This window comes from Falco biarmicus, chromosome 4 (assembly GCF_023638135.1).
Source record: "Falco biarmicus isolate bFalBia1 chromosome 4, bFalBia1.pri, whole genome shotgun sequence".
Classification (NCBI taxonomy): Eukaryota; Metazoa; Chordata; class Aves; order Falconiformes; family Falconidae; genus Falco; species Falco biarmicus.
Window position 1 is genome coordinate 11,322,635 of NC_079291.1, and position 16,723 is coordinate 11,339,357.

General features: G+C 41.3%; 2 protein-coding genes across 3 annotated transcripts in view; one reads left to right on the top strand and one right to left on the bottom strand.

Moving 5' to 3' along the window:
* The window catches only part of STT3B (STT3 oligosaccharyltransferase complex catalytic subunit B), a 52,826-nt gene extending 50,548 nt beyond the window's left edge, over positions 1 to 2,278 (top strand). Inside the window, exon 16 of the mRNA XM_056338664.1 lies at positions 584 to 2,278. Coding sequence (XP_056194639.1) covers positions 584 to 664 — 81 coding nt within the window. The 3' untranslated portion in view covers positions 665 to 2,278. The remainder of the gene's footprint in view (positions 1 to 583) is intronic.
* A 2,059-nt stretch (positions 2,279 to 4,337) lies between these two features.
* The window catches only part of OSBPL10 (oxysterol binding protein like 10), a 122,321-nt gene continuing 109,935 nt past the window's right edge, over positions 4,338 to 16,723 (bottom strand). For both annotated transcript variants that reach the window (XM_056338666.1, XM_056338665.1), the window contains exons 9-12: positions 12,051 to 12,237; positions 9,898 to 10,080; positions 8,214 to 8,367; positions 4,338 to 7,488 (exon numbers count right to left, since the gene is read on the bottom strand). In XM_056338666.1, coding sequence (XP_056194641.1) covers positions 7,444 to 7,488; positions 8,214 to 8,367; positions 9,898 to 10,080; positions 12,051 to 12,237 — 569 coding nt within the window. In that variant the 3' untranslated portion in view covers positions 4,338 to 7,443. The remainder of the gene's footprint in view (positions 7,489 to 8,213; positions 8,368 to 9,897; positions 10,081 to 12,050; positions 12,238 to 16,723) is intronic.

The following is a 16,723-nucleotide window of genomic DNA, read 5'->3' on the forward strand; positions in this document are numbered from 1 at the left end:
CAACTTTGAAGTTAGTCTTAGGTAATATTAACATTAATGCTTCCCCCGCCCCCATTACTACCTTAAAAAATAAATCTAAAATATGCTGATAAAGACGCATGAGCAGAAAGAACTAACTAGCCTACAGACCAAGAGCAGAGGACTAAAGACTAAAATGTGATTATTCAGTTTTTCTCTTTGGAAAATGCTGCTCTGAGCAAATATTTCTGTCATCTTGCTAACTTCTAAAAGAATCAAATAGTGCAAAAGATGCAAGATTGTATTTCCAAACAAAACTAACGCTCTACACTGCTTCTGCTCTTTGGGCGTTTTGGAGCTTTATCATGTTGGTTAATTATTAATTCTGCCTCAGCACAAGCTTAGACAATTCTACAGGTCTGGTAGATGGGGCTCACAAAAAGTACATCATGTGCAAAAGCACATGTTGGGCATCGATCAACAATCCCAACTTTAAAAAAATAACAGCTGGATAATACCTGATTGAGGGTTTACCATTTAAGCTCTCTAAAAATGATGCACATCATTAAACCGCGGTCAAGACTAAATCATTAACTAATACGTTTTATTCTGTTTTTCTTTTTAGACCTCCAAAAGGAAGCGTGGCTACATTAAGAATAAACTAATTTTAAAGAAAGGCAAGAGACCCAACAGGAAGACAGTTTAAATACACTGTTCTGATTGCTAATATGAAGCAGTTGTCCTTGAGATAACCAGTCTTTGCCTTTAGCTCAAGTCATGTTTCACAGCAACATGAGGGTACAGAACCATCATTGGTCCAGAATATTGTACAAAATTTTCAGGCAATGTCTGATTAAAAATATTGGCTTATTGAGAACAGCTGTTTTAGATTTGTAATGTGAAGCAAGACAGAGCTGCTATCCAAGTCTAGCAGCATTTTTTTTATTGGTACATATTATCCTTCAAATCTGTTGAGAATTTGGACTGACTTTACCAAAGAACCCTGTAATTTGGTCCTCGGCACATGCATACTTGTCAATCTTTTTTGGAAAACGCTGTTCAGCTGAACAGCAGCAGCACATAAACGGGAACGGTGAAATCTAAAAATGACTTGTTTTCAACGATTAAGAGGAAGCAGAGCGCTCTGAAATTAAACTTTCACAATAAGATACTCCCATGATTATTGTTCAATGGTTTCTTTCAGTGTCCTCTTTACTCTTGCTGCAGGCTGGTTTTGATCTGGAGGGAGAGAAGCAAAGCTGCAGTTGTCACAAGAGATGACAGGACAGATCAATTGGATGCTAGTTTAGACTGGGCAAGCTGCTTTGGTTTAACATGGGATTGCAGTATTGCTGCCTTCCACTGTCCTCTCCTAAGGTAGACAAGGCAAATCTTGCACACCAGAGATACAAGGGCTAAATCTGTATCCTCCCGAAAAATCCGAGACGACAGTAATGAATGCTATAGTAACACATAGCTGAGCACCACATGGCCGCTGGTGCTTCAGAACAGAAATTAAACTATTTTAGGTAAATGTTTACATTTGGTAAAGTAAGTATAGCCTGTTTAATGGGGAAAAAAAAAAAAAAAAGGTTGACAGGTATACAAACCCCCTTTTCTGTGGCTGTCGGAGGTAGAGGATTTGCAAACCTCTTCCCCCACCCCCCCTCACTGCCTTTCTTGTGAGGGTAGTTTTCCTGGAAATTGTTTCTCTGCGTTTTTATTTAGAGTGCTTAAATCAATTGAAGAAATTCCTGCTATAGCGTTATTTGCTTTGTCTGTCTTTTATACTGGTTATTTTGTTCAGTTTGGTTTGTTTTTTTTTTAAAGTGGTGAAAACCATCAGATTAAATGCACTAAAATATAAATGGAGACTGAACATGTTCACTTTCCAGCTATGGGAAGGCTTTATACAGACTTGAAAATTTTCTTTAATTAAAATGAAAGGGTTTTGCAGTTTGTTTTCCTGCCACAGTTGTAACTTTTTATAGAAACAAAACTTGCATCAATGATTTGATGTAAAATGCAGAATAGTATGTACCTTTCATGAAGAAAATGTAAATTTACAGTGTTCTGTGAGAATGTTACTGCTGACTTCTTTCCCAAGGTGTAGAATATTTTTTTGATTTATGAACTCATTTTTGACTCCGATGGTTTATACAGACCAATATACAGCTGCAACATTTTCACAAAGGTAATTAAATCTGGATTTCTGGCCCCCGTCGTTCAGAGATTTCATTTTATTTTGTTGCTTTAAAGCTCAATGCAGACCAGTTGTTGACTGTAGGGGAAAATAAAGTTAATTCAAGTTTTGTGTTAAGGGCGTTGCGTCGGTTTTGTTGTGTTTAACTTCATAAGCAACACATTATTGTCCCAGGGACAAATTAAGTCATTTGAACTCAGTAATGTAAATCTGCTGACTTCACAAGGCTGCTGTAAGGAATCCACAGCAGGTACCCAACGTCCTTCCAGCTTAAATTTATTAAGCTAAATGTAGGGCCTCTGCTGCAATGAAATTAAGGTGGCTGTAGTGGCCATCTTTCCCAAATACACACAGGTTGCAGTGAATGCTCCCAGCAGCTGGAAGAGCTCCAGCTGTGGCAGTTGCTTACCCAGAAGCAGAAGGGGCGATTATGCAATGTGTGATTCGGAGTACCTTGCTGCTCTGAAGCAAATCTGCATCCTGCCCCCTCCCTGTTGGCAAGAAATAAGCAATGTAACATTTGAGAGGCAGCAGAACAGATGCTGCTGGTCAGGCTGGGGTTTGGCTGTAACTCAGCCTTGTTTTTAGAAAGGAAAAAAAAGGATTGCCCTCCCATCTTGAGGCAGCTTTACAGTTGTCAGATTGTTTTCTGTCCTAGCTGACAGTGTTCTCCAAGTGAATCCTGTCAATGTTTATAGCATTTTTAAAGGTATGGGAGAACAAAGCTAGCTAACTACAGGAATCTTGGCCAGCCTGGGGCTAAAGCTGCCTACCACTTACCTGAGCGTTCTTAACTCTGTCTTGACTTCAAGGCTTCTGCCAATGTTCTTTGTTTAAAATGAAATGAAAACTTGAAGTCACTAAGGCAGCCACTTAGAAAAATAAAAAGAAGTTACAAAGTTACTCCTTCCTTGGTTCCTGCAGAGCACGTAGGTTACCTGGTTCTCCAACCGCACCCTCACATTACCTGGCTAAACTAACGTCTGCCTCTTCCCTCTGAGAACTGAGCTACACTGGTACCAACAAAGAATACTACCATCTTGCATCGTTATCAAACATACCTTCCGTACTAGCTTATTTGCTTAGCCATCCTTTTGTTATCTACTAGGTCAAATTTTGTAGATTTTGAAGCATAGCTGCCACAAGCAATGGAAGCTGAAGTAAAAAAAAATAATAATAAATAAATGCTTAAGCCACTCTGTAGTCTTCAATTGCTAAGGAACTAAAACTGCAAGTGTCCAGTGTGTAAGTTCTGTATCACTTAATCATTACGGTTTAAAGCAGTGAGGGCAGGCAGTACTATTGGTAATTCCAGAAGAAATACTTTCACCTGTAAAAGTAATTCCGTAACAGAGGGACAGAAAAGTCATTAGTTATATATCTTAATATATTTAGTCTTGAAAAGCCAGTTAAATGCTTTGAGTCAGCCTTGTGTACATATCAGTCCCACTATGAGTAAAACCTGAAAATAATTGGCTATGACAAATGCAACAATGTCTTTAAACCAAAGGTATAACCTGCTCCAAGACATGGCCTTCAAGCAAGGTGACAAAAGACAAGGAACACAACTAGGTAGCACTTCCTGCCCTATTTACAGCCAGGGTTTTTTCTGTTTTGGATAAAAACAAAGTGTTCTGGCACGATTGTTTCCAACACTGTGGATGAATGTTTAAAATAAACCAGAACTGCATTATCTTAACACTTGAAAAATGTCGACCAGGATCCACGATGCCTCTAAGTGTATTTTTCCTCCCCCTGCAAGTGTCCAATGCTGCAATAATTTAAGAGTTGTATTTTAAGAGGTATCTCATCTTAACAACAACAGTTAGATGCAATATGATATTCAGAAACAAGGAAATACCTCAACCTGTTAACTCTTTATTAGTCAAATTAAGGCCTAAGCTGCCCGGCCTTTCCTAAAGCCATGATGTTGCCCAGCCCCCTTTTCCCTGCGGAGTGCTGTCCAGTTTAAACAGAAACTTACCTATGCAGTGTCTGGCAGCATGAACGGGGCAGAAAAACCCCACAACAAACAACGGTTCAGTTGACCAGTCACTTCTGTCAACCATGCAAACAGCTCACAGGTACACCGAGTGTTGTACACCGCTCCTGGCATCCACGTATCTGACAGCGGTTAACTAATGCTTCCAGGGAAAGAGAAAGGGCATCCCACTACTAAATGAAACAAATCTTTTATTCATGAGCGTTGTCATTTTAAAGTCACAGATTATGAAAGGATGGCAAATCAGAAGAGACTGCCAGAGCATCTTTTAAATGATAAAGGTATAAATTTCCTTTCTTTACATTTCTAATTTAAGAAAGAAAAAGGTTGCATAGGCTTTCTACCAGTGTGCACACAAAAAAACCCTAAAGTACATGGAGGTTTTTACATTACAATGCAGAGCGTACATTGGCTACTTGAAAAGGAAAATATTTACTTGCAAGTCCAAGACAGCTATTGGAACAACCTACAGAATAAGGCTTATGAATATTTACTTTTCAGTCCCGTAAAATATACTGAACACATAACTATCAGAAAATAAAATGACACTTGTGTGTCTTGTTCTAGAATCTCTCACTGATGGGATCTTTTCAGAAAGGACTATTTTTACATTTGTCCCTCCCAAGTTACTTTGGAAAAGAAACAGTGGTAAATGGCATCGGGGGGCTTCTTCACAGCATCGGAACAAACCAAAACATTTATCAGAGCACAAGTGGAATGTCCTCAGCATGCAGAAACAGACAACCATGCAGACAGAAAAGATCTTCAGTAAACTACAAGCATAAAATCTGTCAAATTTCTCCTTAAAAGAACGGCTACAGCATCTCCGTAGCCTCGACAGTCACACCATCAAAGCTGAAAGAGGTCTACTCTTTCCAGAGCGCAGGCCTGCACGCCTGACAAGAGAGGTTTGCAATGGCTGTTTTTGGGGGGTGTGTGGCTTGTTCTTTGGTGTATGAAAATCGAAGTTCTGGGAGCATGTTCCATGTTTAATTCAGTACTTTTGATTGTTCTTTGTGTTGATATTACAAACTGTATGAATGCTGCTAGGTACTTATCAGACTAACCTCTAGAACAAGAGTGGATCCATTATAAAGGTAGTTCTTGCGAGTGATAAAGTATGTGTTTTCCTGATGATACTTGGTAGCACTTCAGTGATTACTACGACAGCATCATTTTGGTCTTTTACAGAAAAACATCAGCTATTTCTAAAAATAAGGTTGCTTTTTTTCCCTTTAAAAAAAAAGCTTCAGTTACAAAACCAAGCCCATACAGTCCATTTTTCTAAAAATAGTATTTAAATAATCTTTACCATGAATCTTTCTAATGTGCAAAAAAAGGACATAAAAGCAGACAAAGTAGCATTTAGGAGGAAAAAGGAGCCACACCCTCATTAAATAGGGATCTGAAGTTTAAATGTAAAGATCTATTAAGTATGCCCAATGGCATGTTTCCTTGTGTACCCCCAACCCTGTTTAGCCTTATTGAGTTGCTCAAGAGATCTTAACGTCTACCAAAAAAATAATTATAAAACGCAGGATGCACAAGAACAGACATTAGCAGTGCTTTGACCTAAATATATTTGTGTAGTAACTATAAAGCATAAGTTACTGTATTAAGAAAGCAGACAAAAGGCACAAAATTAATCAGTACTACAGACAGGTAGGCATCCATGCTACTGTATGTTAGAAATACAGTGGTTTCGTTATGGGGCACTGTAGAACGAAGCACTGAGCAGAAGTTGGCACATTTTGTGTGTGCCTTTTGTTGCCACTTCTCTCAAAAACATCTTCACTTTGAACAAATGCAAACTAAAAAGCAACAAAGTCTTAACACGCTCCTAGAATCCACTTTTAGTGGCACAGTGGTTACCTTACAAAGGAAAATCAAGCTACAGGATTATTTTTCTTAATTTACAAAACAAATTCTATCACATTTCATTTGTTTCATCAATAAGGTTACTGTCTCGGTGTAATAATTCGCTAAATTGTTACTTTTCCATCAGAAGATCATTCATCTGAGAAGGCTAGTTATATCCCCTATTCATCCAAAGATTCCATCCAGAAGCAATCGACTGCGTCAAAAGCAGAAGAAATTAAAATACAGGTCTGCTTGGAGCCTGAACACGGCGTGAAGGGCTCTGACCAGAGGATCTCTGTCTAACCTCGCAGCGAACCCACCTCTCGGCTGGTGGGGAAGGCTCATGCCCGTCACAGCAGCACACCCGGACAGAGGACTCCGACCCAGCCTCACTCACCTCAACGCACAGCCTGGCATTTCAGCGTGACCACAGCAGCAGTGGTTTCACGTGGAAGGCAAGGCTGGGCACGGGGTGGCCTCGGGCGCAGCTCGGCCGGCGTGCTGCCTCTCTTACAAGGGGCTGGAAGGCTGAGGCAAGAGCGGCATGTAGCCGGAACACCACACCTACACCTGCCAGAAGGGACTTGGCGGAACACGTAACCCAAAAGCATCGGCGTGACAGTGGTCGGGGAACGTCGCACAGCAAGATCACAATTACCAGAGCAGCTGGCTCACCGCTGACCAGAGACCTATCGAACAGCTGGCAGTATGAACCGACAAAAAAGCGAGGACACAATGGGTTAGCGCGAACAAGGGTCCCGAGAAGGTGTTGCTGCTTCTTACAAGATGGCAGAACCCCCCCGCTCGTTAAGTGACAGGCAACGTGCTCCGAAGCCAGCATCTCGCAGAGCAAGCGCACTGTCAGTGCATCGTTCTCACGCCAGGGTGACTCCATGACTGTTTAGACAGAATGACTACCATTAAGTGACACATCACATTTTAAGTGCAAAACATTTTTGGCAAAAGTGAAAAATAGAAAAACCTTAACCAGTACTAATAAAAAAGTATTTTCTTAAATACTAGCATAGGGCCTGATCCTGCAAGCACACAACTCGGGGAACCCCGGCTGAGTCCAGCCAGAGTTCTATGCCCTAAAACTTAAGAGGAAAAGGTCTTTAAATCACTGTTAGTGTTTATACGTGTTTACATGTAGTGTAAATAATACACACACAAGCACATACACACTGTGTGTATATATGTGTATATAGGGACATGTGCGCGTGTGTTTGTGTATCCATACACACAAAATGGCTCCTGAATAAACTTGAGCTTGTGGTTATTTTGAGATGCATCGTTCACAGTATATAGCTTCTCGTTTGTATCTTCTGATAACAGGACCTATTCAATGACATCTTGAAGTTATATACTGTATCATTTTAATGCCTTTAAGGTAAAGTTATGAGGCAACTGCTCTATCCCGTCAATGGGTCTTCCAGAGAGGATTCAAGTATAGCCAACCATCACCCTGCAAGAAAATAAGGGAGAGTTTACAAACAAGATTTATACATACTTCATCAGTGTATGTCCACATAAAAGCTAAATACGAATCAACACAAGAAACCGTCCCTGTCATCTGAAAATTCCGTGCTTAATGAATTTACAGGGAATCTGGGCAGGAGGGGAAAGAGATCACGAGGAAGAGAAGCAATGGGAAGATGGAACAGATGAACTGCTGGTGTAAATAGCTGCACATACAGGCTAACGTAACAGTCACGTTGTAATTCCCCGAGTCTCACTTCCCCCTTCCCACTAAGAAAGGGCAAAGACGAACTTAGTAAGATCTATTTCATCGCAAGCAGATGTGTTTAAGATGTCTGTGCTTGCTTACATTGGGCAAATATCCCTAGATTGCGCTCACTTTAATACGCTGAGGTCAGGATTAGCAGGGGATGTGAGTACACAGCATTTACAAATTAAACTGTGGATTTTAAGGTAAAAGAAACATTGCTTTAAGTACCTAGCACTAGGTACCAAAGATTCAGGCTAAAATAAACCTAATTCAAGGAAAGTGAACGTGTTTACAATATGGACGAGGAAAAATCCATTGCTGCCAGACTCTGGCAAAAGCAGAATTCAAAACAATCGGTATATAGCAACACTAGCCTGTGGTAAAAACCACTGACAAATTTGTACCAGCATCCGCCTGTATGCAGAAACGTGCGATAGGGTCTTTAAAATAAGACAAAGTACCTCTTTGACAAAATATTTCGGTTTCCACGGCGTTGTAAGAGCCACGCGTTGCCTCTCCTCTGCCCGCTGTCTCTCTTCAAGGCGGTGCTTGTGTTCTGTTGCTGCATCAATATTGCCTTCTTTCAGAGAATTGGTGACATGTTGCCAGAGGTGCCTGCGTGACGGAGAAAGAGCACAAGTGACAGGGTGAGAATGCTTCTGCCGCAGCTGGACCACAGTATGAGGAGAGGCAGGCTGCTGCCATGTTCTCCATGCCATTTTTGCAAGTCACATAGCTTGTGAACCATCGCTCCCCCAGGATATTCATTGCATTTGTGGATCAGATTTTCAGCTTTGCTCAACTCCCAGTATTTTGCCATGCAAGTTAACCTCAACAGTTTTTGTTCATGTTCCTGACTCTTTACAACCTGAGCTTTTTTCTCAAAGCAAATGCATTCATTTTTATAATTTCCTGATCACGTGCTTTAATGATGATCCACTCCAAAATGACATGTGTTTATTTGCAGTTAAATATTTGAATTATAAGGGAATGTTAGCCAAAAGCCAAGAGGACATTAAACTGGGACACTGACTCTTCCCACCAGGTTACTAACAGACGCCTTGATGCACTGATTCTAGGGAGCTCTTCTAGGTCTGTGCTTTGTATTCCCACTTAACAATAATTATCAGAATATAACCAAATTTGGTTTTCACACAACGGACTGGATTCAGGCGCGATGCCTTCTCACGCTATATTAGCTTAGCAGAAACTCTACTCAGAAAAATACTGAGAAGTAGCTGACTGCAGCTTTCACATGTTCCCTAGGATGTTTAAATGAGTTCTGTTTACAATCTGATAAAACTGCATATCCTGCCGAAACACTGGATAGTTGCAATTCACTTACTAGTATCAAAAAATACAATAAAGACACTGAAGAGCTACTGGTTTCCTTATTTACTCCAACCATTCTGTTCCAAAACTACAGGGGAAAAATGAGTTTGTGATAAGCAAGCGTGTCTAGAAAGTAGGAAAATGACATCTGACCCTGCACAATAACCCAAGACACACCTTTGTACAATAAAAAGAACATATTTAGATATAATACAATGAAGCTTAACTCATGTTTTTAAATCCTCCAATAAAATGTTCCTAAATTCAATAAAAATATTGATGTTTCTGAAGATAAGCGTCAACAGTTATTGACAGTGAATAACAGAACAAGTTTTTTTCCTAAGGTACCCAGTCAGTTAAGCATGTGATGTGGGAGCTGAGAGCCCTCAAGAGTGTGTGTCATTGTATCTCACATATTACACATTTGCATACATATATATATTCTAAAACATACAGAACAAGAAATTCCAGTGTAAGTCCTAAGATGCAACATTATTTGCAACAAATTGACTGATTTGACTACCATGTTAGAATCACTCAAAAAAGCAGGTGAAAACACGGCATTACAATTTTCCAAACGCTCATTAAAACACATACAAGCATTCTGCCCATCTACAAAACCGATGTACACACCACTGTAATGTAATTTATGTTCCCAAGAACCAATACACAGCTTCACCTATTTGTGCCCAGATTAACGTGCCGTAGGAAGCGAGGCGGTTTTGAGCCACACCATCCATGACTGCAGTTTGCTTCCCCGTTCCGCTCCCGTCGGCGGTTCAGAAGCAGAACACCGCACACCTCCGCCCTTACCTTGATTCCAGTGGGCCTTGCTTTGCTATCGGCCGGATCTTTTTCCTGATAACTGGCAGTTTGCTAGTGTCAACCACTTTGGCTTCTCCGTTGCTGTAAGTAAATTCCAGCGTACCGTTCCATTCTCCCTGCGCCTTGCATACAATGGTGTTAGTGGGATTGTGTTTCACTTCGGCTGTAACCCTAATTCAAGAAGGAAGAAAAAAAAACCCACTGAAATAACTGGCCCCATTTATTATCAGCAAATGAAAGCACTACCGCAGCTAAGCTACAAGGAGCTTCCTACGTCTACAAAGTCATTTTTCAAGCCAAGTAGTGACACTGTCTCCAAAAAGACAGACTCAACCCAAGGAAGCTCTGCTAATGCAGCAATACCTTTTGGATGACATTCTCCCAAAGTACAGCACTAATTCAACTTAAAACTCTGATGCTCAGCTTGAACCCAGAACTGTTTACCTCATCAGCCTGAAAAACAGCTCCTGACATTTGGGTGACATTTTCAGTACACGTGTTATTTTCACACCTGAACGTTATGCTGTCAGATACTCACGTCAAAGACTTCAGGTACCTTTATTTTCTTTTTTAGCTCTGCAAGTTTATGTCTTAGCTGCTGAGAGGTAATGAGTAAAGCTACCTTGGTGGTCCAAGAACTGCTCTGAGAGCGAGCAAAACAGATAGGCAGGACTGGAAATCCAAAATGCAGGGAGAAGTTTTGTGTGTGTGTCTATGAACATGCACACACGTGCTTCAGCAAGCCACGTAAGTAATCTGTAAACTCAACTGGTTTTAAATTATAAAATTAATACAGCACAACTGTCCCCAATTTTCACCCACCCTGATGGCACCAATCATCAATATACACCTTCGAGAAAAAAACCCTGTCAAAACAGCCTAATGTTGATATCTGCCTGAACACAACATGGAAATGGTTGATACACATACAGAACAATTAGACCAACTGAAATAAACCGGAGGTAACCACGCAAAAGCACAGCCTTCTCACGGACACCGCGACAGAACAAGAAAGGGGTCTGTGTACATTAATGACTGGGTCATCAACTTGAGCATGGAAGTAAGACACGAAGCTGTCTTGCACAGTTCCTCTTCACACCCTTAACGAAGGGGAACCAAAGACACTGTCCTGGTTTTGGCTGGGATAAGAGTCACTCTTCACAGTAGCTAGTACGGGCTACGTTTTGCATTTGTGCTGGGAGCAGCGCTGATAATACAGAGCTGTTTCTGTGACTGCTAGGCAGTGCTTACACAGCCAAGGCCTCTTCTGCCTCTCACCCCACCCCACCAGCGAGTAGGCTGGGGGGGGGCAGAAGAAGTTGGGAGAAAACACAGCTCAACAGCTGACCCCAACTGACCCCAGGGATATTCTAGACCACAGGATGTCGTGCTCAGTGTATAAAGCTGGGGGGAGAAGGAGGGGGGAGATATTCAGAGTGATGGCACTTGTCTTCCCAAGTAACCGTTATGCATGATGGAGCCCTGTCTTCCTGGCTATGGCCGAACACCTGCCTGCCCATGGGGAGTGGTGAATGAATTCCTTGTTTTGCTTTGCTTGCGTGTGTGGCTTTTGCTTCACCTACAAAAGTGACTTTATCTCAGCCCATGAGTTTTCTCACATTTACTCTTGGGGCTTAGTTGCTGGCTGGAGTTACACCACAATAACACAACCAATATCTTCATCACCTGGAATTTCAGTGCAGAGATGGGAATCCTCAATAGGGAGCTACTGCTATGGGCAGCAAAACCTTCACTTCTCTCCTCCTTACTTGAGTTCCACTACCAGTTCATTGACAAGACTTGCACAGAAGCAGCAGCTGGTGCGGCAGAAATACTGCCTTCTCTCTGTACTTTTTTCTGATCTTGCACTTACAGCGATTTTTACAAGCAACAAAGCGTGGAAGAATACATTCACTTTAGTTTAATGACAGAAATATATCCAGCTCAGTTAAACTATATAAAAATGTATAACTACAATAAACTGTGCTCTAAAGCTGTAAGTCACCTCAGACAGTAATAGGAACAGAAATTCAGATATCTGTCTATAAAATACTCCAACAGAAGAACCAAACAGATGCCCAAGAGTTTTTCCATTGAAATCCAGTAGCAGGCAAACAAGAATAAGACAGTAATTCCCGTACCTGTGGACCTTCCCTCCATAGAACGGCTTGGTGTGGAACGTGACCGTGGCAGAATAGCCCGTTCTGGCACAATTGATGTTGACTTTCCCTCCAAGCTCCACCCATGGAATGGTAAGTATTGAGCGAGCATAGGCACTAGGCAGGGTGAAAACATACTCTTCTTCATGTTCCATCAAGTAAAGAACACCTATGTAGGAAAAAGGTTGAAAGTGAAATGATAGAAGTTCACTGATAAGACCTGACAGTCACGGACCAATTACTGTCATCAAAACATACTTCCACAGAGAGCACAACATGCAGCTTGCTTGAAGGAGGTACTGTCTGCTAAGAAAAAAAGTCTTCCCTCTGGAACAAACTTCTTCAAAGAGACATTTTCAAAACCACGCAATTTGAACGTGTACCCTGGGGTCCTTCACGGCACCAAATGGCCTATCAGAAAATCCGACTGGATTACTGATTTTGTATTACTGACAAACAATTAACTGTTAAGGCTGAAAAAAATGTTTACTTGCAAAAAGCCATACTGAATGGCTCAGATGCTCACTTAGTGTCATATCATCATCTCTCACCAGAAAAAAATATACAAGCACAGCCAAAGGCCTCTTCAATCAGGTATGTTCAGGTCCTCTCCACTAATTTCTTATTGATGCATTTGTTGGTAGGAACGAAAGGCTCTCTCTAGGTCTGCCTGGGTGCAACAAGGAAACATGTTCAAGGAAGCCATCTAGAAATTTCCGACAAGTTTGCTCCTTCATTTCCAAATGCCTGGTCTCCCACACAGCCTTTGCAAAAGTCTTGCATAGTCAAAGAGGGGCCACTGCTCTGTTACCCCAACACCAAAGTCTCCACCAGGCAGAGAAAATTACTGGCAATTCTATTTCATTCTGGTAAAGGTTCCTCCACCCCCCAGCATTACGGGGCTGTAACTAAAAACAACAACATGCAGCAGCAGCAGTTTTTCAAGGTTATTTGGAACTATGAAGAAAGCTGCATGTCTGATCAGGTCTTAGCTTCCCCTGGGGTTAAGAATACAGCTTTGTACCCACCATAGCTGTAGTTTGGTCTTCACGACAAACAGGACATAAGACTGGGTAAAGAGTACCATAAACCTTGCACACAGAATTAGATCATGCAAAATATCTGGAGTATATTTTTCATCAGAGCTTTACACTCATCTGTGTCCCATTTAATAACTGCCTAAAGGCAAAAATTAAAGCTTTGAAAGTAATTCTTCACAACAGGGATTGAAAATAACCCATCACAGCAAGCACTTAGAACCCAGAAATATTTTTAAAAGATCAGGAAAATTATTTTGACATAGTAATAGCATCTGTTTAGAAACAAGATGAGCTTGAGCCAATTTGCCTTTACCCTGGGGCAGAGAGGGGAAGAACACATCGGTAGTGGTATTGATTAGTTTGTCTACCTGTCCAAGGGAATAACGACACTACTTATGCAAAGTTATCTGACATATGTAATGACGAAAAAGCACTAAATAGGAAGAAAGCACTATACTGCCAACATAAAAATATGCCCTTAACACTGCATGAAGACACAAACCTAAAAAAGATCCAAAATTTAAAAGTGCAGAGCTGTAACAGAAACATTGTCTTAAATATCAGCTTCAATTAATGGAACTAAAGGCAGGTACAGGAAGCTCTGCAACTTGTCACACTTCTGCCTTTTGAAACTGTTCCACAGGAAAACAACTTTTGCAGACTGGAATAGTTTTATGCAGTTGTTCTCAGGACTTCTGAAGCTGCAGCCTGCTAGCAACCACACAGCCAGTGCTTCTACTCCAGCAAGTTTCACACAAATGCGCTGGAGAGTACAAAAGCACAAACACAGAAAAGCAGTGTCTGGAAAGGACTTTTAATCATTTTGCCTTGGCAAGTCACAAGTTCCTCATGTCACGTGCCAAACCCTCACAGCCAGGACACAGCTGGATCACACACACACACGTTCTGCCTCAGGCTTCCTTGGCTCCACACCTGCAGGTACCACCGAGCTGAACACGCTGCAGGAAGGCTGAACTACCAGACTCACGCGGGACACGCAACCAGGAGAAACTTCTACTCACAGAGACAACTCTACTTATCAAACTCATTAAATGGATGCTGTAATAACATTAAATTAATAAAGAACAATCAAGAAGCCTTTTAACTAGATGATGGTAATTCAGAAAGGATCAAAGAAAGCTAATGGGTACTGATCAAACGCCGAAAGGAAACCTGACAGTCTGCAGCTGGGCATTTTCCACATGGGGAATTACAACAGGTTTTAGACTCAAGTCTGTCAGCCTTCCCTTCTTCTCCTCTTCCCACTTATTCTCCACTTTCTTCATTAGAATTGTGGGAAACAGACATGTAGCAGCAACCAGCTGTGGGACACAGCCTGCGGTGCTACCCATGAGGTCACGTTTCCCCAGTCTTCATGGTCTAAGCACAGACACTGCCTCACACTGTCAGAAAGCACAGCACCCTAACAGCACCCGCTTCCAACGGGCCAATTCTGGGGCTTTTGTTGTTGTGAGGTTTTTGTGTTTCTTTGGGTTTGTTTTGTTTTTAAAGATAAAAGGTGTACTAGCAGTACAGTGAGCAGGTGTGGTGCTTGCTGCTGGGGGAGAACCTCACCATATGCATGAACCACACCTTCACATGAGCTTCTCCAGAGCCTCCTGCTTCCCCAGGCCCAGCCGTCCTTCTCTGACCATCACTGCATGTCCTCACATGACAGGAAACCGTTATGATAAACACAAATTTCCTCCTGAGTTACTGCAGGTTTGCTTTTGTCTCTCTGATGGGATCGATAGCTTTGTTCCTCCGTACTCAAGTGGGAGGGACACAGGGCTCTAGTGAACACTGCCAAGCACACTGAAAAGCAAACAGCAAGTAACAGCAGTGACCTTCAGTGTAAATATTTAACCACCACAGCAGGTTAGATATTAAAAACTGAACCCAGATCTCACGGTAGTATTTTTAGCACCTGGTAGCACATTTTTTCAATTCCTTAAACACCTGAATAAATACATTTTTAATCAAGTGCTATGTCACTTGAAACATGACTCCAGCTCAACAATTATGATCCGAAATAGAATTAAGGGAAGATCTCAAATATCCACAACTTGATACTACTTGTAATGGTAACATGACTCTTAGCTTTGCATTCCATCATCTGCGGAGTCCACGTGAAAAACCTCGTTTAACTGAAGCACCATGAAGACTGTAGCTGTACCACCATGCCTGAACTGAGAGCTGTCCTCTCTCAGCGAAAAGGAAACCAAAATGACACCGAGAGTCAACATTTGTCACTGCTACCACAATCTGAATTCATGCCCTACCTTGCTGAGTTTAAATCTTGAGAAATTAAAGGCAGAAAACCTAAAACCTAACAGTAATTTTTAAAAGCATCGTGTACTTTTAACATCTGCTTGTAAGTATCATTCCATTGTGACTGATCTTTAAAAGTATCTGCTGGAAAATACACATGCTATTTTTCTTGCCTTGCTTCCCCAGTATAAGGGATCATTCATTTTTCATTTTCATTTAAAAATGGCTAAATAAATTTACATGAAAAGTTGTAGAAGATTCTACATTTTCAGTAATGTTTCCTCCTCTCACATCAACGAATTATTTCGAAAACTGCAAGTTCCTTTGAAAAGGATCTTAAGTATTTATAGGCAGCTATTATGCACAGAAGAATGCATCAGGTAAGTACTCTGGGAGGAACAGTGAATTGAGCAATCTAGAGTATTAGAAAAAAATCCCACAGAGAAGGGTGAACATTTTGTAAACAAGTGTGGAATTCTGAAATTCCCCCTTGAAACGTCCTCAACACCATTCACTCCTGCTTTTGACTAAGGCAGCGTATTCGCAGTCATGCTCCTTTCCACAGCTCCTCAGCCTGCGCTAAAGGAAGCGATGCTCACGGCATATAATTTTCCCTGTTTGACTATTACGTGTCCCTCACTAGCGCTGCAGCTTTGTGAATTGATTTTCCAGTAACACATATTGACAAAACACCCAGAGGAGGCTCTGGATCAATAAGCTGCAGAAGAGGCATGTGTAAATTTAATGCTTCCCACTGACTGCATGGAGATCAATCTGAACAACAAATGGTACGTGGGACACAAACGGCCTAGGGCAACTTCCTAATTTAACAGGTTCTTCACTCTGTCTGCATCATTTCTAACACGGCACAAACAGGAGTATGTTACGTACAGGCTGAACCCCACAAGGGTGTAGTACACCACTAGCTGTGCAGATTCACATGGGAAAACATGAGATGCCAAACCGGACTCTCATCGTCTCACAAACGTTCCAGCGAGCTGCGCTGCACTGCTCATTTTCCAAAGGCTGGAGCCATTTGCTAAATTAAGTAATGAGTGCCATGCCATATGGAAACGGTTCTGAAACCACTGGGCTAAAAAAATATTAATATTAAAATTAGTAATATAAAAAATAGAAAGGTTTAGGCAGCTCTAGATGCATGGAGCAGTCAATCTTTGGGGTCAGTAAATTAAAAAGTCACTAATGCCTCAGGAATAGAAATTATAGACCTGTACATCTATAAACACATACACACATATTTGAACAGAAAAAACACAAGTGAAAACATTCATTGCTTTCATTTAGATTTACCCTGGGAAAAGCACTGAACCTTTCCCCTACCCA